The sequence below is a fragment of the Pseudopipra pipra genome, chromosome 22 (assembly GCF_036250125.1).
Source record: "Pseudopipra pipra isolate bDixPip1 chromosome 22, bDixPip1.hap1, whole genome shotgun sequence".
NCBI lineage: Eukaryota > Metazoa > Chordata > Aves > Passeriformes > Pipridae > Pseudopipra > Pseudopipra pipra.
The window spans coordinates 995392-1018817 of NC_087570.1; the positions used below are offsets into that span (position 1 = coordinate 995392).

General features: G+C 50.2%; 1 protein-coding gene across 5 annotated transcripts in view; it reads right to left on the minus strand.

The window, feature by feature from the left end:
• Positions 1–688: 688 nt before the first annotated feature.
• Positions 689–23426, minus strand: part of PRDM16 (PR/SET domain 16) — a 262890-nt gene continuing 240152 nt past the window's right edge. For 3 of the 5 annotated variants that reach the window (XM_064678372.1, XM_064678376.1, XM_064678375.1), the window contains 8 exons: positions 22951–23038; positions 19045–19214; positions 16971–17048; positions 11192–11361; positions 10509–10683; positions 9788–10018; positions 8285–8459; positions 689–6311 (listed from right to left, as the gene is read on the minus strand). In XM_064678372.1, coding sequence (XP_064534442.1) covers positions 6177–6311; positions 8285–8459; positions 9788–10018; positions 10509–10683; positions 11192–11361; positions 16971–17048; positions 19045–19214; positions 22951–23038 — 1222 coding nt within the window. In that variant the 3' untranslated portion in view covers positions 689–6176. The remainder of the gene's footprint in view (positions 6312–8284; positions 8460–9787; positions 10019–10508; positions 10684–11191; positions 11362–16970; positions 17049–19044; positions 19215–22950; positions 23039–23426) is intronic. The other 2 variants (XM_064678373.1, XM_064678374.1) reach the window with 2 other exon arrangements.

The following is a 23426-nucleotide window of genomic DNA, read 5'->3' on the forward strand; positions in this document are numbered from 1 at the left end:
GCTGAGACACCTCGAGGTCCGTGTCCAGTTCTGGGCCCCTCATTCCAAGAGACATTGAGGGGCTGGAGAGTGTTCAGAGAAGGGAACAGAGCTGGGAAGGGGCTGGAGCAGCAGGAGCAGCTGAGGGAGCTGGGGGGGCTCAGCCTGGAGAAAAGGAGGCTCAGGGGGGACCTTCTGGCTCTGCAACCCCCTGACAGGAGGGGGGAGCCAGGGGGGGTCGGGCTCTGCTGCCAGGGAACAAGGGACAGGAGGAGAGGGAACGGCCTCCAGCTGTGCCAGGGGAGGCTCAGGTTGGACATGAGGAGGAATTTCTCCCTGGAAAGGGTGGTCAGGCCTTGGCAGGGGCTGCCCAGGGAGGTTTGGAGTCCCCAGCCCTGGAGGTGCCCAAGGAAGGCCTGGCAGTGGCACTCAGTGCTCTGGGCTGGGGACAAGGTGGGCATCGGGCACAGGGGGGACTCGATGATCCGGGAGGTCTTTTCCAGCCTCACTGATTCTGTGATCTGACCTTGGCAGCAAGCGGGGGGGGGGGCATAATTTAATTTTTTGAGGCTCTTTGAAGTATTACAAACCATGCACACACAACATCACACCACACAGGGAGCACAGAGCAGCAAAGCCAGGCTGTGACACGGCCCAACACCCCCTTACTGGCTGCTCTTCCATGAAAAGAAGCTCATGGGACCACTGCTTATAAAAGCACACAGGTTTATTGCATATCAATCTCATGTATAAATTCATTGTAGCATTGGAAAGATTACATTTGGTATACATTCCTATTCTACAGCATTAACCTCAAAATCAGCTTTTTCTATTCATTATTTTAAAGGAATTTCTCTACACAAGTACATTTGTCTTTTATCACAAGCATCAAAATGAAATTTGTAAAATCGCCTTTTTTTTTTTAATTATTTTCTACACTTCATATCTTTTATTTCATTATGCTCCCAACAAAGCGATTCCATATTAATTAATAACTGCCAACACTTTTTCTTTCTTCCTTGGCAGTTCGAGGCTTCGAGCCTCGGACGCAAAATCTAATCACATATACAATAAGTGCATCTACGGAATTTTTTTCTTTTTAATAAAAATTTCACAAACAGACACAATAATGACTGCTAAACACAAGTCATGCACAGTTTACTTATAAACATAACAGAAGCAATATACAATCAAGAATGATATGGAACAAGCACCATCCTCTTTCTCAATGTTTTTTAAACATTATATGAAAACCAGACATTTACAATTGATTTAAAAAAACACTATACAGGTCTAAAGGAAAAAAAAAAATCCAACCTAAATCATATCTGTATTGTAACAATGGGAAAAGGAATGACATAGGATGCACAGATTTATGATTCTTGCAAGCACAATATATATATGTTTTAAATTACATCTTCTGCAGGCTGGAAATGACATCAGGGCAAAACATCTCTTGCTTTGAAGAGAGCAACGAGAATGTAAAATACACTGAGAATTACTTTCAGAATTACTTTGTTCACATGTGAATTGCACATTTGGAAATCAAAGCTGCCTTTTTTTTATTTTTCATTCTTTTTTTTTTTTTTCTTCCAAAGTGGTACTAAAAATTAATGACAGAAGAGAGAGAGAGAGAGAGAAAGAACCTCGGAATCATTCAAGAACGTTTTAGTCACAGTATCACTCAACACTACAGAGAAGTTTCATGGCTTTGTGAGAACACTACTGACCATGGGCGAGGAGCAGAGGGTTTTGCCCTTATGTGACCAGCGCTGACTCCTGCCCACGGGGGCAGCGGCGGGCAGGGTCCCGCTCCCCTTCCCCGCCACACACACACACACACAATACAGCACGTAAGAAACCGAGTGTAAGTCAGCAGATTGACCCGGGCGGAGGGGAGGGGGCTCACGATCCAGTGCTTTGATGCTTTAGAGTCAAACGCGTCCATGTCATTGTGCAAGTGCTTTCCGGGAGGCTCCGCGCGGCGGGAGCGAGAACGTTCCCGGGAACGTCTACTGAGCGTCTAAGTGCTGATTCGGGAGAAATCAAAAGCTTCCTCTACACTGTTTTAAGCAGGACAGAACCCCGGCTGGGTGTTTGTCCCGGAATGCAGCTCAGCAAACTCGGCTGGTGTTTGCTGTTCAGCCCTGTTCAGTTTGGGTTTGGGCAGCTCCAGTGGAGCCCTGCACAGCCACATCTCTGGGGTGCCCTGTGAGGCAGGACCTGGCTGGCACGGGGACACCCTGGAAAGGCACCCACCCAGAGCAGCCTGTGCACCAAAGGGCACATCCCATGGAAGAACCTCAACACGTCCTGTGGGAGAACCCGGTGCCTCGGCACATCCTGCAGGAGAACCCCCGTTCTCCACACCAGCCACAGTGGTCACACCAGGACTGACCACCAGCAAGCAGGCAGCAGGGAACGGACAGACACCACACCCGTGTCCACCAGCTCCAGCCCAGGCAGGAAGATCCACCTGTGGCCAAAGCAGAGGCCCTTTGTGGAGCACTGACATTCCCTCCCTGCCGAGCAGGAGGGGGCAGCCAGCGGCTCCCGGCCTCTCCCGGGCACACCAAACACCCACAGGCCTTGCCCTTCTCTCCTCTGTGCTGTTGTGGCAATAAGGCCGTGGGATGTGAAGATACTTCAATAAGTAGGTCCTACAAAAAGCTCTGGTTTAAATCACACCTTGAGTGGTGCCCTGGCTATTGGACACGCCAGCCCACATTCCCATCCCTGCCACCCTCACCTGCCCACATTGCACTGGGATCCTGGATCCCCACGTGTCCATGGCTCTGGACAGCCCTGAGCACCACAGCTCCACATCTCACCCAAGCTCCCAGACCTTCCCCACTGCTGGGAAGCCACCTGTGCCCTGATGGCAGAACGTCCTCGACACAAAACTCTCGGGAAACAGCCTTGAAAATACGGGATTCTTCCCTAAAGCAGCAAACCGAAACCTAAACACCTGCTGGGAACTGCAGCACATTCCAAGTGCAATCCAATGAAAGTGAAAGCTAAACAGAGGTTCAATGAGGCTTTCTGTTTCTTAACCAGAAAATCAAAACTTGTAATCAGTGCTAAATTAGAGGAGTTGGGAGATCATACAACACACGGAGATATGAGTTAGAGAAAGTGGGGAGAAAACTGAATCAGAAAATATGAAAAGAAAAAAAATAATTTCATGATTTTAAACCCTATATTTTAATGTCCTCAATCCCTGGCTGGATTGTACCTCCCCATCCCTGGCCAGCACCAGGAGCCCTCACTCCTGGAGGTCTGTGGAGAGCCAGGATCAGCCCCGGGAGGGGGACAGCGACAGCATGAGCTTGGTCAGAGCAAGGACCTGACAAACAGCTCTTGGAGAAACCACGCAACAGGGGGAAGGGCTGAGATGTGGACAGGAAGACCATAAATACCCCAAATAAATCCCCATGATAACTCTTGAATTTCTTGATACCTGGCCCACATTTTGGTGACCAGCTCACTGACACTCCCTTGGCTGCTCCGTTCCCTCCTCGAGCTGCAGATCCCGACCCCCTCAAAGGATGGACAGAACATGGGATCTGAGCATGCAAACCCTGCTTACTGCCCACAGATCTTGTTCCAGTACAACAGGCAATGCCATGGGCCCTACCACAGACATGCTCACACACTGTTTGCTCCAAGCAGCTGCCAAAATCCAAGGAGCTGCAAATCGGCTTCGTGCTGGAACAGGACGGGATGGATCTATCCCCATGCTTATGGCCCTTTCCATGTTCTCCTGGAGCAGGGCCATCGAGGCAGAGCATCCCCACTGGCCTCCTCCTCCTCCTGCACTGGGGGAGCTGGTGCTGGTTCCCAACCAGCCAAGGCCATCACTAGAACCTTCCTCCAATGCCCTGGGCACTTCAAGGCAAAGGGAACCCAAGGGGTGATTGTCTGGAGAATTGGCAGCACGACTGGCAGGACTGATCTGGGGGCATTTGGCACATGGACAAAATGTTCCTACTCCCTGGTTATCCATCATCCAACATCCAACCTTAACAACACGATTTTGGTCCTTCACTACATACTTATATTAACATTGTTTCTTCACAAGAATGATACCTAATGCAAAAAATACTGTTAAGGAAGAAATAAAATAAGAAAGGAATTAGCCCAAAATTACAAGTTATATACAGCTTAAAATAAATTCCATCAGGAAAAGAAACAATTCTTTTATTATTTTCAGTTGGCCCCTGTGGGAATAATTTAAAGGCCAAGTGCCTGGGCAGGGCTGTGCTGCAGCTGCCACAGTGGGGATGGGGTGGGGTGGGATGGGACAGGGTTGTCCCTCCCCTCTGCAGAGCCAGGGTTCCTCTGACAGTGTTGGCTCTCGGGCTTCCCCTGCCCAAGAGCTTTGTGCAAATACATGAAGCAGTTCGGTTACACTGACTGGTGTTCTCAGGGCCTTGGGCACTTTCACAGGATGTTGTGGAAAACCAAAAAAAAGGAGGATAAATTTTCTTGGGAAACACGCTGATGCTGCTAATTTACCTTTTGTTCCTTCTGTACCAAAGCCATCTTTGATGTTTTCCTCCGTGAACAGTTTGAGGCTCCCGGCTCCCCAAAAACAGCCTCAGGTGTGCTCTCGGGAGCAAAGCTGACCTTGCAAAGAGATCACTCCCCCCACCACCTCTGCTTTACTCAGGGAGGTGGTTCCGTTGTTTTGGCATGATGGAATGAGGCTTCCCACTCTGGACTGGCTCAGAAACCTCCATCTGCCCTTTTCCATACTGAGCAGGTAGAGGGGCTGCACGTGGCTTCCAGAATCGTTCTGTAAATCAATGTTATCTCCAAATTCCCTGCTCCAACAGCAGACTGCAATTGCAATGGAGAACAGCAGAAAGCCCAGAGGATTTCTGGAGGCTGCTGTGTATCAGCAAAGGAGATGAGGCTTTGAAGCGATTTAAAATCACTCACAAAATATCTGTGAGCAACTTTAGGGTTGGAGAGACAACTCGATTCTTATCTCTGTGCCCGAGCAGAGCTCTGCACCCTCAGGCTGCTGGAGCACGGAGATGTTAACCTTCCTACTGAAATTACAGGCCAAGCAGCAGCGGGTGGTGCAGAGGCAGCGTCCAACAGGCCAGAACAACGGTGTGAATCAGAGATCTCTGCCACAGCCCCAGATACCATCAGCACGGAATGATGTCACCCAAAACCCCCGGGAGATGACACAGGAGATGTGTCTGAGTTGCCCTCAGTGGGGTGAGACTCGCCCAGCACACGTTTCCTTGTGCACAGCCAGGGAAGGGCTCACCCTGGGATCTTTCTGCTTGGGGAATTCCAAGCATTGCCAGGAGCTCCATCACTCCCGAGTGCCACCACCACCACCGCCCTGGCTGGGCACGGCTCTGTCCCAGACACTGTGACACTCCAGCCCGGGCACAGCTTGGGCTGGCAGCACTGGCAGGGATGGGGAGCCCTCTGCCCTCTCAGGCAGAGGGTGCTCAGGGCACAGCCGATGACCCGCGTTGGTGTGACACGTCCACACACTGACCCAGCAACGTTCCAGGCTGGAGATGTCCCAGCTGGGACCTGCACGGAGTGTAGGATGACTCCAGGCCTCACCTCCGAGGAGCTTTGTGCCGTGCCAATGTTTTTTGGGAACAGAGGACAGGATGGTATTTCTGTGGGAGCACAGATCTCTTTTGGGGGTCAGTGAAATGGGATGAATTTCCCTTCCCTGGTATAACTGCAGTGACTGTGTCAGAATTGCACCAGGGACAGGCCAGCCCTGGTTCCCTTCCCTCAGTACTTCCCTGCTCAGCTGGATGGGAAGGAAATGCTGCCGTGTGGTTCCGAGCTGCCGTTCCTGCTCAGGCTGGACAGGCTCAGTGACACTGCTTTGTAAGGTTGGAGGGGCCAATCTTTGATTGCACTGTTGCAATTCATGTCTTGCTCATGCTGTTCCTATAGACAGTGAAATCCTGGGGCTGCGTCAGGGTTATCCAGCTTGGGAGAGGTTCATTCTGATAAATTAGAAAGGAAAACTCTGGATGGGTAAAAATGCAGGACGTGTAGGTCGGATGCGACAGGTTTCCTTCTCAGCCCAAAGTTCAGACGACTCCCTGAGGCCCTCTCATCCATCTTCTGCTCGCTGGGATTTTGCAAGGATAGCTGCAGCACCACTGCCGCCTCGCTTGGACTCTGGCCAGTGCCTTGAGGACCTCTCAGAGGTGGTTGATGGGGTTAAAGGTCCCCGACTCTGAAGCTGCTCCTGCCATGTCCAACCAAGCACCCAGAGAGTTCTGGGAGGACGTGTGGAGGGGAGCGTTCTCAGACAGGGACAGCATCATTGCATAAGCCTGGGGAGAGAGGAATGCAGAGGACACTGTGAACACCCCGCAGGACCCCGAACAGGGGGGGTGAGGCACAGCCCCGACCCCACACACTGGGGCAGGCAGCACCCTCTGGCCTGGGCCATAAACCCCCATCCACACACCAGGACAGCCCCCACCACTCCAAAGACTCGGATTTGCCACCGTTTACAGGCAGCTGTAGGGATAGTCAGGAGAGACCATCATTCCCACTGGCCCTTACAGGCCCAAACCCATCTCGAGCCAGGTCCCACAAAGTGATTGCAGCCTCTGCTCCCAGGGAAAGACAGCTAGTACTGGGGTTTGCTCTTAAAACAAGTACATCCCCAGATAGGCCAGAGTCTCAGAGAGGCTGGGCTGGGGCGGGCACGAGCCCTGGAAATGGGGCAGCAATGCCCACAGGGCAGCATCCTGGTGGGCACTGGTGGGCAGCTGCTCATCCCCACTCACTGCCTGGCATGAGCCCACTGGTGCCTGCAGACACCTGCACGGAGCTATTTGGGAACACAAAATGCTCACTGGCACTACTGGTGTGTTCAGATGGTCTGTCAGGGTGGATTTATTGCTGCAGCTAAATGATTAAAGGTGTTTTCTGGGAGAAACACACCAAGACTTCTGCATACACAACAACCACCTGGCTTCTTGGGACCTGGGTGCTCTCCCTCCTCCAGGACTGCTCATCTCACACACCTCTGTGTCCTTCCACAACCCACACAAGTGGTGTGAGGACTGAGGCCAATGATAACCTCACACACCAGAGGGGAAAGCCAATGTCATTGTCACCCAGGAGAAAGAGGTTGGTCCCCACCCTCCCTGGTCCAGGGCAGAGGAACAGCTTTGTGGTGCTGTGGACACACACACTTCTAAAACTGCTTAAAAGAAAGCCAAAGGAATGCTCTGCTGCTCACACAAATGTTGGTTTACTCTTCCATTTCCAGCACAAGATATGGTTTGAATTATTTAAGTTGCTTATTGTGATTCAAGTGTAAAACTGATTCAAAAACCAAAAATACCACCCCTCCCCAGTCAAGCACAGGTTGGCCCTAACAGTGTGATACACATTGGAAAAGAGCAGGTTGTTCCTAGAGTTAGTGCATTTGGGATATTAGTGACAGGACACATGTAAGAGTCTGGCAAGTGGCTTGTATTTAATTGAGTTTCACCCCCAAAAAAGCTCTGCTCAATCTTCCAGCAGATCCTCCCTCCCTCCTAACACCTGCTGTGAAGGGGGACAAGAATTTCACAAATTTTGGGTGATAAATCAAAAATCATGTTCTGCATGGTAGCACTAAACTACTGCTGTGCTGAATATTTGAAACAGATTTTATGATAAATTCTGTTGCTGGAAAATCAAAAAGAGCCTCTGAGGCCAGAGCTGGGCTCATCCCCTGCCAAGGGCTGAGTGTGCTCTCTCCAGTCCTTTTACATATGGTTTACTTTTAGAAATCAAGGAGATAAACAAGGAGACCCTCTAGACACGCTGGGCTGCAAGTCCTGGCAATGCTATTGTCTGTGACACCTTTTATAACCAAACCCAAGGGCATTTTGTTGCTGTTTCTGCAGAACAAACCTCGGTGTTTACAAACAGAGGACCCGTCTCAAAGTATAAATAAATAAAGAGCCACAGAAACATTTATACAGACAGATAAAAACAGACAAGATGTCTCTTTCTTCCTGTATAGCCACATTCTCACCACACGGGCTGAACAACAAATCCACCTGGTGCCCTAAAGGTGATGGCCAGTCCCTTCCTCTCTGTCTCAGTGGTTGCAACAGGACACAGTTCACTCACGATCCGTGGGTGTGTTAGAATTCCTGCTGGAGGGGGGAAATAAACCACTGCAGGGGGGAAATAACCCACTAGAAGGGGAAAACAACCCTCTGCTAGAGGAGGGCAGCTGCTCCCTAATCCTACTGTCCGTGCTGGCGGCAAGCTTGGAAAACGTTCTGTGTATACCCACCTGGTTTTTAGCCTGCCTGTACAGAGTCTGTTTTATTGTCTCAGAGTCTAAGGTGGAATTAAACACATCTTTAACTTCAAATGCTTCCTCGGCTGCTTTGCGAAGATCCAGCCCCTTCCCAAAATTCGGCATCTGCTCCAAATCTAACAGGGCGGCTTCGTCCTCCTCAATACACCTGTACCAAGGACCAGGGGTGAGCCGGGTTAGCTCGGCTGGGCGCCCGCCCCTCGCCCGGTGCCTGCATGCACAACCCACGGGGGTCACAGCCACATGCGAGAACGGACGGACACACGGACACGGGGACCACACGGCATGGCAGGAGCAGACAAGAAGTGGAGAGCAACAAGTGCTGCAGGTGTCTGAGGTTCTGCACCAAAACCAGCGGGGCACTGGGCTTGGGGAAGGTGTCACTTGGCATCCTGGCACGTCTGCTGCCACGAGGCAAAAAGAAGGCTGGGCCTGCACTGTGTGCAGGAAACTTGAATTTTAAAGCTGTCTGGGCATGGCTGACCTTGGGGAAGTCTTTGCTTTTTATAGAATCATAGAATCACAGACTGGTTTGGGTTGGAAGGGACCTTAAAAATCACCCCATTTCACCCCCTGCCATGGGCAGGGACACCTTCCACCAGCCCAGGTTGCTCCAAGCCCTGTCCAACCTGGCCTTGAACACTTCCAGGGATGGGGCAGCCACAGCTTCTCTGGGCAACCTGTGCCAGGGCCTCCCCACCCTCACAGGGAAGAACTTTTTCCTAATATCCAGCCTAACTCTGCTCTCTGTAAGTGTGAAGCCATTCCCCCTTGTCCAAGCCCTTATTAATAGTCTCTCTCCATCTTTCTTGTAGCTCCCTTCAGGTACTGGAATGCTGCAGTTAAGTCACCCTGAAGCCCTCTCTTTTCCAGGCTGAACAATCCCCATTCTCCCAGCCTGTCTTCATGGCAGAGCTGCTCCACCCTTCTAATCCACTTGGTGGCCTGCTCTGGACTCACTCCAGCAGCTCCATGTCCTTGCTGTGCCAGGACCCCAGGGCTGGAGGCAGCTCTGCAGGGGGGTCTCACCTGAGGGGGCACAGGGGCAGAATCCCCTTTTTGGCAGAGCTCTGAGAGCTCCACTTGCAGTCAAGGATATTTTGCTGTGACTCCAAGGGCCAGAGCAGCTCCAAAGGGATTGCACAGGTGCCCCTTCCCTCACCCTGGCCAGAGTTTTGGAGAGAAAGACAATATCTGCTGAGCTGTGGGGCCCTGGGTTTTGTGTGGGACCAACTGTTCTCCTGATCCAGACTCCTGGAGCCTTGGACACACACCTCAGCCCAGACCCTCCTTGCAGTCCACTTGTTTCGTGTCCCCCACCATGGTGAAATGGAATCTGGAGTGAACGCTCAAATCAAACCGGAGGCATGAGAGACATGGCTTGGGAAAACAAACCACAGCACTGATGATCCACCACAGACACGGGGCAGGGGCTGAGCCCCCTCCGGCCCCTCGAATGGAACAGCCCCCCCTCACCTCCGGGTGTGGTCGAAGCTCATGGTGAGAGACGTGGGCTCCTCATCCTCCTCATCCTCAAACGCCCCTCGGGGCTCCGCCGTGGGCGACACCGGCTCGTCCTGGGACTTCCCCGTCAGGCTGTCGTCGTCCTCCTCTTCCAGTTCTTCATCTTCATCATCCACATCTTCTGCTTTCTCATTTGCTAATCCATGACACTGGGAATTGCCGTCAATACCCTGGATTTCTGGCCTGAAATATTTGGTCAGAGGGGGAGGGAGAAGGAGAGAGGAAAGAAAAAAAAGGTGGCAAATGTGTAAGTCATGTACTTCTACTGCAATGCTTTGATAATATTATATATATGTGTATGAACACAGAGACATATTTATATACATACAGAGATTATTTAAGACACAAGAAAAAGGAAAACCAACATGCCACAGGCACTTAAAAATCAGCCTTCACCATGTCTTAAGGGCCAATAAATATGGTAAGAATACACCAACCCCAAGGTTTTTCAAACTACAATAATGTCTACTGTGAATTTAAATGCTGGTTTTCAGTCTCTTGAAATATAACATCTGTGGGACAGGCAGCTTTCCTCCTTCTCTGTGCTGCTGTATTCCAACGGTCTCCCTTTGAGCAATCAGGAGGAGGAAGCTTCTACCAACCAGCTTAAATTCTCTCTCATATTATTTTACTGTTTGTGCCTGTACTGTCACCAGATAATTCTATTTTCTACCTTTTATCTGCTAAAGTTGACGCTTGATTCATCTCACTATTTGCAATAAAATTTCTGATTTCAGAGAAATAGGAATCCTCTTTTTCATCTAAAAGTGCATGGTTGTCTGATTCCGAGTTTGGGGAAGAGGCACTGGTCCCGAGGTGGTTGGTGATGACTCCAGAGTGCTGGCTCACTGTGGGGAGAGACAAGGAGAGAACAGGAGACACCATCAGGTGTTGCCAAGGCCACCAGGAACAGGAAACACAAAGGAGGAACAGTCCCCTCACTAGATACTCCTGAGTCAACAGGCAAGAGAAAACTCATGGCCCGAAGCTCCCAAAGGAAGTTTGTGTTTCCCAGACCTGAACTACAGAGACAAATACAGGGGATATTCAGCATTTATGGACAATACACACAATTTAAGAACCCTCATCCATTGCAGAGCTGTTTGCCTTTAACTTTTCCATAATATTTTCTTTTTTCACTATGCTGGGAAATCACTTCCTTGGTTTCAGCACAGGGATTCCCTCCTTCAGTTTTTATCTTAAGGCAAAGCCTGAATTACCTTCTTGAACTCCACACCCCCACAACCCCAGCTTAGGGAACAGTGCACTCCAGAGAGGCTTCCCAAGGGCCAGAGAGAGACCAGCCCACGGTGTCCTGTCCCTGCAGTGCCCCGGGAGACCCACGTCCTGCCCTACCTGGCACGTTCTCGTGCTCGTGTTTCTTCAGGTGCCTGTCCAGGTTGGTTTGCTGCCCGAAGCACCTGTTGCACAGGTGACACTTGAATGGCTTCTCCTTGTTGTGGATGTTCCGGACGTGCCGCTGCAGGTTGGAGGAAATGCTGAATGACCTGTCACAGTATTTACACCTGAAAAACAGCAGCAAACACCAGAGATTGCAGTGTGAGGGGAAAAAAAAAGAAAAAAGAAAAGAAAAAAAGAAAAATCTGACTATCAGAAAACCAGGGAATGTTGGTCTATAAATCATTACTCAGCTGAGGACATGGGAAGCACAAGGCATTAATCACTGCAGACAAATCTGATATTATTGTTACTCAAGGAGCACAAAGAAAGGGTTAGGATTAATTAGGAAGCAAGTCGTCCAAACAAATAAGGGTTTTAAACAAAGTAATTACTTTTCCACACATCAAGGTTAAAATAAGAAAGGTGGATTTGTTCCTTCCAACCTTCCCCTTTTGGGAGGGATTAGGTGAAATACGGCTGTGGAGGGAGGACAAGGAAGAGGGAAGAAGAAAGAAGGGAGGTGAAATGTATAAAATAGTTATTAACAGGTGACAGTCTCAGCTGGACACACAAAAAACTCCAACTTTATTTGTGAAACTCCTTGTGGTGCTGGAGATCCAGGCCATAGAGTGTGTCTTTAAAGATAATAATGGTTGTTCTTTCTGTACAATAGCTCCCAAGAAATACAACATAATTTCCCAACAGGATTTACTCCTACAGGTGAATATCTGGTTTAAGATGAAAAACTGGACCGTAAGGAGTCAAGCTAGGATGTTCAGGGAAGCTGCTGAGGGAAGAAATATTCCCTCTTTGAGCTGAGTCCCTGCACGACCCGTGGCAGACGGGTTGGGGGCCTGTTCAAAGTGGTCACCCTCCTTTCTGGATTCAGATTCCCTCCAAAAAAACCCAAGGATTTGCTCAGGCTGGTGCTGTGGGCTCCAACGGACTGAAGAGGGCAGCTTCGAGCCGCACTGCAGAGTTTTGGGAGCCTCATTCCCCTCGGAATCCGCCGAATCCCTCCTTAGGTCTCTCCCGTTAAATACATCCCTTGGAACTCAGCAAAGCTGCTTCTCTCGTGGCTCTGCTTCCACACCCACGAGCAGCAGAATCTCTCTCTGCTACAATCCTCCACAAATCCCAGACACTCCCGGGACAAAATCCAAACTGCTCCCAAGCCCTTGTAATTCCAGGACAAATGCACTCAGTTCAGCAGGACTGCTCCGAGCTCCTCCAGCCCAGAGCAACGTCTGCCCTGCTCAGCTGAGCTACTCCTCCATAAGAATCCAAGAATCCCCCAAAAGTCTGGGCTGGAAAGTCCCAAGACATGGAGATGCAGAGGGATCCACACAGGTTTTGGGAAGAGCAGCAGCTCCTGATGTGCTCAGGGCACCCAGACTCACCCCGTGCCAGCCTCACTCGAGGATGAAACTGCATTTCCCTGGACATTTAGGACATGGGATTCCTCCCTACAGACACAACAGGTTCAACTGCAAATGTAAAAAAGTCTTGGCTGTGAAACACCCCCCCCATTTCCAGATGTGCTCCAGCTGTGATTTTTATTTGGTCTCCAAAAATAAATTGATTATTATTTTTGGAAATAGCAGGGATACATTTATGAAACACTCTCTCTCACTGAATGTTTATGGATTCCATGTCCGAATTTCCTACTGCTAAACCTCCAGAAAGAATAAAGATACTTCAAATAATGAACCTTTATTAGGATTAACCAAGGAAGAAAGCAAAATCTCTTTTTAAACCACAGCTTTTTCAGACTTCTAAAGTCTTTCCTTTTTGTTCTTTCAAAACCCCCTAAACAACCCCAGAAAACATCACTTGAACATCAGCAAGAACAAGCACAGTTTCTACACGGGGAGTTAAACACAGACTTCCAGCACCAAGGACCCTGCTCTCAGGAGCTGCCAGGCTTCAGCAGCTCCTCCTGCTCAGCCCTTCAGAAAGCTGTGACATCCAGAACAATCAGCACCCCCAAATTCCTACTGTTCCATGGGATTTTCACGAGTAGTTTTGTCCAGCTCATCCCTGCTGGTGCCAGTGGTTTTCCCTTCCTGCCCATCTGCACCATCTCTGTGCCCTCCTGAGCCAAACTCAGCTCTGTGTGTGTGTCCCAGTGCCTGGCACAGGATACATGGCACAGTGGATACCTGGCACAGTGGATACCTGGCACAGTGGGCACCAGGGCTGCCCAGGTACCCAGCCTGGCTCTCCCTGAGTCCCTCCCAGGAGCAGCTCCAGCTGGTTCAGGGGCAGCTCTCCCACGGGCAGGGCAGGAGAGCTCCAGCCCCCTCCGTGTCCATTTATTTAGATGTCCAGGAAGTCTTTGAAAAGTTCCCTCTGACAGGTCCTCGCTCTCACAACGAGCTGTGTGCAGCCAGGGCAGGGCGTGGAGACAGGATAAAGAGCTTGTTAAAGAAATAGGAACCAGAGGGCCACGGGGAAGGAGCAGCTAATGCCTGGGAGCAAAGGCATGAGGGAGATGTCCAGCATTATTTGTGGTCCCAGAGGGGTCAGTGCTTGGAACTGCTGGTTTTAATCTAAATAAATGACCCAGACACAGGAACCAGCTAAAATTCAGGGGAGGGTGAACAGGGAGGCAGGAGAAGAGTAACACTCAAAGGCAGCAGTATTTGTTTTGCAAACACACCGACAGGACACCAGCAAAGCTTCTCCCTTATCAGCTTAAAGTAACACAGCAATGGGCTAAAAACATCTAAAGTGGGAGTGAGTGACAGCAAAGAAGGAGCTGGAGCTGGAGCTGGGGGGCTCTGAGGAACCCCAGACAATCCCTGGAGCTGGGGGGCTCTGAGGAACCCCAGACAATCCCTGGAGCTGGAGCTGGGGGCTCTGAGGAACCCCAGACAATCCCTGGAGCTGGAGCTGGGGGCTCTGAGGAACCCCAGACAATCCCTGGAGCTGGAGCTGGGGGCTCTGAGGAACCCCAGACAATCCCTGGAGCTGGAGCTGGGGGCTCTGAGGAACCCCAGACAATCCCTGGAGCTGGAGCTGGGGGCTCTGAGGAACCCCAGACAATCCCTGGAGCTGGGGGGCTCTGAGGAACCCCAGACAATCCCTGGAGCTGGAGCTGGGGGCTCTGAGGAACCCCAGACAATCCCTGGAGCTGGAGGTGCCCGGGATAACACGGGTGGAGGGGAAAACAGGGAGCAAACCCCGGGGATGTGGGAAGGAGTCCCTGGGACACAGTGGCAGTTTTACACGGATTTGCTGATCAGTGTGAGCTGGAAAGGCAGAACTGCAGTGAAAAAGCACAAAACACACAGACAGCAACTCCTCCTCAGCCCCAAGAGCATTTATAGCAGGGATGAACTTAGGCTGCATTTTAAACACCAGGAAATGAGGAATATCTTCAATAAAGACATTTACTGAACTACATATGATCTGAAATGACGTGGCAGATGTCAGCTTTAGTTGACAGCTTCAGCCTGATGCAAATAACAGGGCACAAGACCTACAAGGGTCTTATGACTGGGTTTTGAAATAACCTACTCCTGAATTTTAGATTTGGTGCAAACAAAAGAGTGAGAAGAAACACTGAATTTCACTGTAGGGCACAGGGGCTCGGAGTCTTTTCAAATCAGGTGATTTTTAGGAAGTGCCTTGGCAGGTATTTCTCACCGTTCAAAAAACGTGTTTCACTTTCCCTTAAAAAAAATAATTTGCCTCCTTATTGTTCCTGTGCTAGTAATTTGTACTTTATACATAATTAAACAGACATCTAGGAGGTTTAAGTGACTTGATAAAAATGCTCATCTTGGTAAAAACTCTTGGTAAAATAATTTTTCACTGAAAATCAGGAATTGAAACCAAAGCACTTTGTTTTCTGGTCTTTTTCTTAATCTCCACGTGAACATCTGGTCAGTTTATATTGACTTTAAGAACACTTAAATTGATATTTGAATTAATATATAGCACTGGCAGAATCAAAAGGAAAAGCATTTAAACAGTCAAAAGCAAAGTTACCAGGGAGACATCAGTAAACCCTCCTTTTACCTGCATGAAGTCAATACTTAAAAAAACAAGCTTTGCAAACAATTCTGGCTGCCAAAGCTGCAAATCTCATTTCTCTGAGAGCAAAAAGCAAATCAATGATAATTAAAGCTCCTCTGCAAAGGCAGCTCCGACCCTCCGGAGTGCTGTTAGACAGCAACACTGTCCAGGAGTCAGACCTCGAAAAAAACCCACCCAGGCCATTTTCTGGGAGAAGACCAGATCAAATAAATCTTTATTTTCCTAACCTTTGTTAAGTTGCAAGTCTCCTTTTTTGGAAGAAAACCGAACTAACAATCCCCGAATAATCGGGAGCGAGGGTTTCAGTGCCCAGGGAACACACAGAGCCCACTCCTCGTATCAAATACCACAGCCCCAAACACCACGGCAGGGACCGGGTCCAAAACATATGTCTGCTTTGGAAGGGGGGGTATTTTTAATTTACCTAACGTCTACTCAAAATTCTGCGTGGAAAATAAACGTGGCTCCGCACGTAGCAGCGACTACAATGGGGGAGAGTCGCCTCCTGAGTCAAACTGAGCATAAAAGTGTGATGTATTTGACCACATGGCCTTTTGCTGCTTACAAATTTGTGTTTCTCTTCATACAGTAACTGCCACATTGGTTTTGCTGTGAACTCATGGCTGTGCATGGAAACGCTGCAGCATCAGCTGCCCAAAACGAAACTGAATTGTTGCTATTGTTTGACAACGTGCAAAACGCTCACTCACATCATGGAAAACAGAGTGCTTGGTTTGCAGCGAGCTCTCCATTCATCTTTCCTTCAGGTTTGCTCATATATGGACCCAATTCTAGCAAGAAAGTGTATTTTTGCTGAAGTTTTTTGAAACCGCCTGCAAAGGACTGGGAGAAAATACTGGGGGGGAAGATCCCTGCTTGGTCTTCCATGAGAAATAGTCATTCCTACACCTACACACACATACTACACATATTTTCTTGTGAGTTTTATTCAAGTTTAAAGCCCTGAGTTAAACAGGAGCCCCTTTCTGAGCCACAGCACCAGCATGTGCTGGGATGGGACACTGTGCCGGCTCCCCAGAGGGAGAGTCTGTCCCTGTGCACACCCCCTGCACACTGAGGGGTCAAAATCACACCACCTTGTCCACAACCAGCAGAAAATAATCCAGCTTTCTACCTGAAACACCCACTGAATGTGTGAGACTGTTTGTGAATCCCCCCCTTCCATCAGTCCCTTTAAACTTCGTGATTTAAGGTCAGACACTGCCAAACCTCGATTTTAAAGCAGATAATTCTATAGGGTTTCTCTTCTCCTTTGTTTTTTTGATCCACTGCTCCAGGCACCTCTGACATACATCAGGAAAGGAAAAAAAAAATCCATCCAGCCCCAGCAGTGAAGGTCCTGGCAAGCCCTTCAAACCAGCCCGAATTTCAGAGCCATTCAGCACCTTCAGCTGTCCTTGAGATGAATGGTTAACGTGAGTGTGAAACAACACTGCAAATCAGAGCCCTCGTTTGCCAGCATACATCTAAATATAAGTTAAGTGTCTATCTTCAGGCTGCCAAGCCTGATTATTTTTGGCTGGTACACATAATATACAACACTATGAATCACTCTGTGTAATGCTCCAGGCCCGTGGTGTTCTGCTGGCACAGCTTTATGGAGAGGGGAAGAAATGCCGGCGTGGGGAGCGAGGGGGGTTGGGAAGGGGCTGCCCCGGGCCCGGCTCACCTGTAGGGCTGTTCCCCCGTGTGCGTCCGCAGGTGCCGCGTCAGGTTCGCTGAGCGGGGGAAGATCTTACCACAGTACCTGGGGAGAGACAGCCAAGGGAACCATCAGGGCAGGAGCCACTGCACAGCACACCCACCTCACCCACCCTCACACCGCCCCCAAAATCCCTCAGTGCACTCCCAGCTCCCTCCCGGACCGAGGGGGGAAGATGTGCAGGTCAAAACCCACCCCAGGATAACAGGGGTCACAGAGGTGACGTGGGAGCACAGTCTGATGGGGAGCTGGGGGGGCTCAGCCTGGAGAAAAGGACGCTCAGGGGGGACCTTCTGGCTCTGCAAGTCCCTGACAGGAGGGGGGAGCCAGGGGGGGTCGGGCTCTGCTCCCAGGGAACAGGGACAGGAGGAGAGGGAACGGCCTCCAGCTGTGCCAGGGGAGGCTCAGGTGGGACATCAGGAGGAATGTCTTCACAGAAAGGGTGGTCAGGCATTAGAATGGGATGCCCAGGGCAGTGGTGGAGTCCCCATCCCTGGGGGTGCTCAAGGAATGTGTGGACATGGCACTTGAGGACATGGTTTAACTACAGCGTTCCTTCACCAGGATACAGGGGGTTTATTCCCTGCCTGGTCATCCTGTCAGGTGAGATGTTTATAGATGTCCTTTAGAGCCCTGTTTACTTGCTCATCATACAGAATCTGCTCCACCACCCTTGGAATTCACAGCATTTTCTCCTGGATAAAGGCTGCAGTGCTGGGTTATGGGGCTGACGAGCTGCTTAGAGCAAGGAGATGCAGCAACAGGAAATTAATAAAGGAAGGAACTGTGTTCCCCAGTAAATCCAGTTCACAGTAAACTCAAAAGGTATAAATAAAAATACTAACTGGGAAATAAAATACTAAGGATGAGGGGCTGCACTCTGTGACTCTGTTGTAGGAGGAAGCTTTGAGCAGACTCTCTTAATTTCAAACACATTCAGCACCCTCAGATGTCCTGAGGATAAACAGTCCATGTGAGTGTTCCTCAACAACCAAAACACAAATGGTAACTCTTGAATGTGTATCTAAATTTTAGTCCCTATTGTAAGTAAACTCCTCCAATTTCTAAATACTCAGCTGAAATTTGAGCCTGCAGCTTTTGTGGCAGAGCTGCACGTAAGAGATACATCAACCAAAGCATGTGCCCGTTTCTGCACCCAAAAAACCTCAGCAGGAGCCACCACGAGACCCCCGAGCAGTTGCAGGTACAACAGAGGCAGAGGTTTGTTATTAAAAATCAGTGACTTGCTCCGAGAGGAGCTGTTGGAGCTGGGATGGGCACTCGAGGACTTCTGGGGGTGCAAGTGTGTTTGAAGAAGTTGTTTCCTGCATCCATGGTTTGCAATGCCCTCATTTTGCACAGCTGAGATGGACACAGCAGAGATGGACATGGTTGAGATGGACACAGCAGAGATGGACACAGCAGAGATGGACACAGCAGAGATGGACACAGCTGAGATGGACACAGCAGAGATGGACATGGTTGGGATGGACACAGCTGAGATGGACACAGGTGAGATGGACACAGCAGAGATGGACACAGGTGAAATGGACACAGCAGAGATGGACACAGCAGAGATGGACACAGCTGAGATGGACAGAGCAGAGATGGACACGGTTGAGATGGACACGGCTGAGATGGACAGAGCAGAGATGGACAGAGCAGAGATGGACACAGCTGAGATGGACACAGCTGAGGCCGTGCTGGCCTTGGGAACCACAGCACTCGCTGCCACACACCAGGGCCTTGGCCTGGGGAACTGGGCCCGCCTGAGAATGTCCAGATCCGCTCTCAGGGTTATTAAAAATTACAAAGCAAACAGAAGATGCTGATTTCCTCCCAGACAAAACAAGCTATTTCAGAGGGGATTAGTCATCCCAACGCTCTGGGCTAATTCTGCTGCTCCTCGGTTCCCCTCCCACCCCCGTGGAGGCAGTGGAGATATCCCTGGTCCCTTGGGGTGCCCCAGCCTGGGGGGCATCTGCCGGGGTGCCCCCATGCCCTGGGGATGCTCTGGCTCCCCGGGGTGCCCGTCCCTCACCTGCAGGTGTAGCGTTCCTTGCCCTTGCGCAGGATGGGGTCGGACAACGTGGGCGGCGGCGATCGGAAGTTGAAGGGGTGGTGGGGAAGGGGCTGCAGGGACGTGCCAGTGTCTGCCTTCAGGGCTGCAAAGCTCTCCAGTTTCTCCGTCATGGTTTCGATGGCTGACATCTGCAAGGACAAGGCAAGACCTCGTGTCACAAAACCCCACGGGAGGAGCAGGAGCTGGTGCACAAAACGCCACTTTCAGCTCCCGAGGGTCGGTCAGAGCTTGTTGCTGATGTTTGCTCTCACTCTTGGAAGCTGCACAGTGGGAAATGGAGCCACTGATCCCAGCCAGGGAAGACAGGAACAGTGTACTGGTCTTGGAGAAATCAGGAAAGACACAAATGGCCAAGCCAGGACTTTAGATCCCAGAAATCAGCACTTGTTCACCTTCTGCAATGTGCCTGTGCTCGCTTTTAGCATTTCAGAGTAAAAGTTATCTCAGAATATGCCCGTTTGCCCTTTTTCCAGGAATAAAACTGAAACTAAGCACCGTGGTCAGATGCCAGAGGTACAACTCAGCACCCAAATTCTCCCCTCAAACCCAAATCCAAGCCTTGGGAAGCAGGGATGTCTCCTACAGCATCCTCTGTCCTCCCAGGGGCTCGGGGAGCTGTGGGGGAGCAGAAGGGACACGACCCCAGGTGTGAGGGGACAGAGAAGTTTTAGGCAGGAGGCAGAAGAATTCAGGCCAAAGTGGAGTGGGAGGGGTGTGTGATGGCTGCTCAGGGAGCTGAGAGAGGACAGGCTGAGGCTGAAGGGGTGAAAAGGGAGCAGCTGGGAAGAGGAGGAGTTAGGATCAGGCTCAGGATGGAGTGGGTCCCCTGAGAGTTTGCCTACCAAAGAGGCCAACACTTTAATTATATGTAGGAAAGGTTCAGCAGCCAGTAAAGGTGATGGAAGGATGGGTGGGAGATGGCTGAGCTTCCTGCAGTGAAAGGGAACTCCGGCCAAGGCCCTGGATGTGAGCTGTGGCTGGGTGAGTTACAGTCAGCAGGACCAACAGCTACACATCCTGCTGGGATGGGAGCAGCTGGCATGCTGACCTGGGGATGGGACACTGAGGAAAATGCCCCTGGGTGCCTTTAGCAGGTTTAGTTTGTATGACTTTGCAACAGCTGTGTGCTCACCTAAACACTGGAGTAAACACCACACGTGAAAGAGGGAGAAAGGGAAAAAGCTGGAGATACAGGAGAAGGGGAAAACAAAAAAAAAAAGGAAAGAAAGAAGTTGGCCTATGTGGGGAAAAAAAAATGGATTTGCATAAAAATCCTACCTAAAGAAAAGCACTTTTACTTTCATTGGAGCAAAACTGGAAATCCAAAAGCCAAGAGAGAGAAGTGCAGCTCGGAGGACGACGCTGACATCTCCAAAATCCAACTTTGTGCACTCCTGAGAGCACTTTCGAGATACCAAGAGCAGAAAAGAGGGATAAAACAAACAAGGCAGCAATAAAGCTGCCTCCTGGCTGTGCTGACATCCCCGGGAGCACGGGGGGAGCGGGGCTGGCTGCAGAGGGGGGCGGAAGGCAGTAGGAAGCCATTTATCACCAGGAGATGCTCTATTGTACAGGAAGGGCTGACCTTTTGCACGTTTACACTTTATTAAACTGGGCTGGGGGGGGAGGAGGGGGAAGAGAGCCAAGATATTGTTTAAAAATATACGACTATTAAAAAAAAAAGTTGTCTTAATCTCCCAAGAATACATTGTGGAAATCTGACAGCCATTCATAAGCTGCAAAACAAGAGGAGTAGTAACCCCCATTCCCTGATAATAGATCCACGGCCCCTTGGTTGGAGGCTCCCAGCCCATGCTAAATTGTAAGTAATACTTAGCACCAGCCACTTGAAAAGGTTACTTGATCATTTACAGCACCAGCCCTGCCCCAGCTGCCAGTCATGGAACAAAACCATCACGTTAAAATGCTCTCTGGACCTTTCAGAGCCCTGCACTCAGCCCTTCGCCGGGGTACCTGGAGCTACCCTTTGTTGTGCCCTGTTCTTTAGGCACTTAGTCAGAGATGTTTGCTGCCTTCAGAGCTGTAGGCTGGTTTTAAAATTCTAAACATTGGCCACGGCCTCTCCAGTGGCAAAGGCACTTTGCTATTTAGGGAACAACTGCCTGGTTATAATAAAGAAGAAAGGGAGAAGAAAAGAAACGTTAACAGGTGAGAAAAGGTCCTCCATTAAGTTATCAAAAAGTTACACTGGCTATTTATGCTGTCCAGAGTTTAATTTGGAATAGACAATGTGGGAAAACTCCCAGAGAGCAGAGGAACTTCTGCCAACGACTGGCTGGAAAATAAGAGCTGCCTGAAATTCATTCTGAGAGAAAACGTCTTCTGAACACTTTTATCACATTTTCTGCTTCCTCCCATCCCACTGAGGGCTCTGTGAGAGCTGGGGGATGAGTCACAGAGGAAAGGGCTGAGGCCAGACTCGTGTTTAGAGGGAGAGAAGACCAGGTGGATCCAGGATCTTTTCCTAAGGATCTAGGATTTTAGGAATCTAGGATCCAGGGAGGTGGTGGTCAGGGCCCCAAGGCTGCCAGAGCTCAAGGAGTGTTTGGACAACACTCTCAGGCACAGAGTGGGATTCTTGGGGTGTCTTTGCAGGGCCAGGAGTAGGACTCAATGATCCTTGTGAGTCCCTTCCAACTCATGATATTCCATGATAACATTGGAAGGGGATCTGATAGTAAAAATCTCACATATTCTGGAACAAATGACCTGCCTTCCTGTGCTGTATCTGAGCTCCCTGATGGGCTGCAGCATGGGAACAGCAGCTCTCCAGACCCAGGGCTCTGTACCCAGCACACGCTTCATTAGAACCAGTTATCAGGAAGTTTTGGGCCCGAGTGATTGTAAATTTTGGGCTATTCTGTGTGATAAGCTGTTAGAGATAACCAGACCTTCCACATCTTTTCATCGCCATGGGAAGAGGACGTGGTCAGGATTTCGGGAACAATGTTAACAACCTTCCACCCAAAGCTTTGCTCCTGCTCAGGGTCTGGACGTTTCTCATCGTCTCGTTGGTTTGCTTTGCCACACTGGCTCCTCCCTGCTATCAGATTCTTTACAGGCAGATATCCCCACTATTCTAACTCACACAAACACAGGATGTTCCTGGCCAGCCTGTCACCATTATCCAGCCTGGATGAAGGAAAAATCGGGGGAAGTTATTAACCAAACTCTGAGGCTGGTGCGAAACAATGAGGGAACTAAGTTTAGCTGTGAAAGCAACCAGGATCCAGCTTTCACAAACCTGCAAGTTATTTATCTAAGGTGGGAAACACTATCAGGGGAGAACAATGCATGTGAATATAAAGGAGAGCACAATAAGGACCACGGGGCTGGGATCCCAGCCTGGCCACAGCAGGAGGGACGGGGATAGCTGGTGACTGTCACACGCCTTTGGAGCAGGCACAGCTGAACCCACTGCCTGGCTCCTCCACACGCTGCAGGTGATGTCAGGGAACACCAGGCAGGTACAAAATGCTGCTGCCTGGGTGCTGGACAGTCCTTCTCCACTTTGCACCACTGCAAATGAACACACCAGGGGCTCCCGAAGGAAAACCCACCCAGGCATTCTGGCCTGGGAAAGGAGTTCAGCAGAGCTGCCCAAACCTCAGCCCCGTTCTTCTGGTAATGCAAAGGGAACATCAAGGCATAACTGCCATCATCCTCAAACCAGGCACAGATAAAACTGTCTGACAGTAACTGGTGGAACACAGTGGACATTCCAATCAAGCCCTCGGACGAGGAGGAGTCTGATCCCAGTGATGCCAGTGGCCTGACTGTACCAGCTCCATCCCAGCCCCCTGGCACTCACCCAACGTGGCACAACAACGTCCCTGCTGTTACCTGGGGGTGGAAAAGCAGCGGGGAGGGTCGCAGGTACTTCTCCTTTAGGGCACCCACAGGGTCTGTCACCTTCCGCTTCTCCACCCTGCTGGACAACAACACAGAGGGTTACATACCTCACAGGGGCAAGCCAGACCCTCTGCAGGGGGGTCAGTCAGACACACGGGGTTATTCTCCTACTGACACAAATGTCTGCCCTCCCCTTCTACTGGAGACTCCAAATTCTGACCCACAACCACCCTGCAAAAGGCACTGGGAATCCTACGAGCACGGATCCCCTCCTCTGGGCAGTATTTGTTCAGCCATCAGACTGACGACTAAGAAAATATTTTGCTCTTCTGTAGTGCTTTACAAGCCTCTGCTGCTGTGAAATGTCATGAAACCCCTGCATTTACAGCAAAAGCAATGTCTGAGTGGGAGGAGCTCTAGAGTCCACAGCAGGCAGCCCCTGCACGGAAAAGAAATTGTCTTTGAGA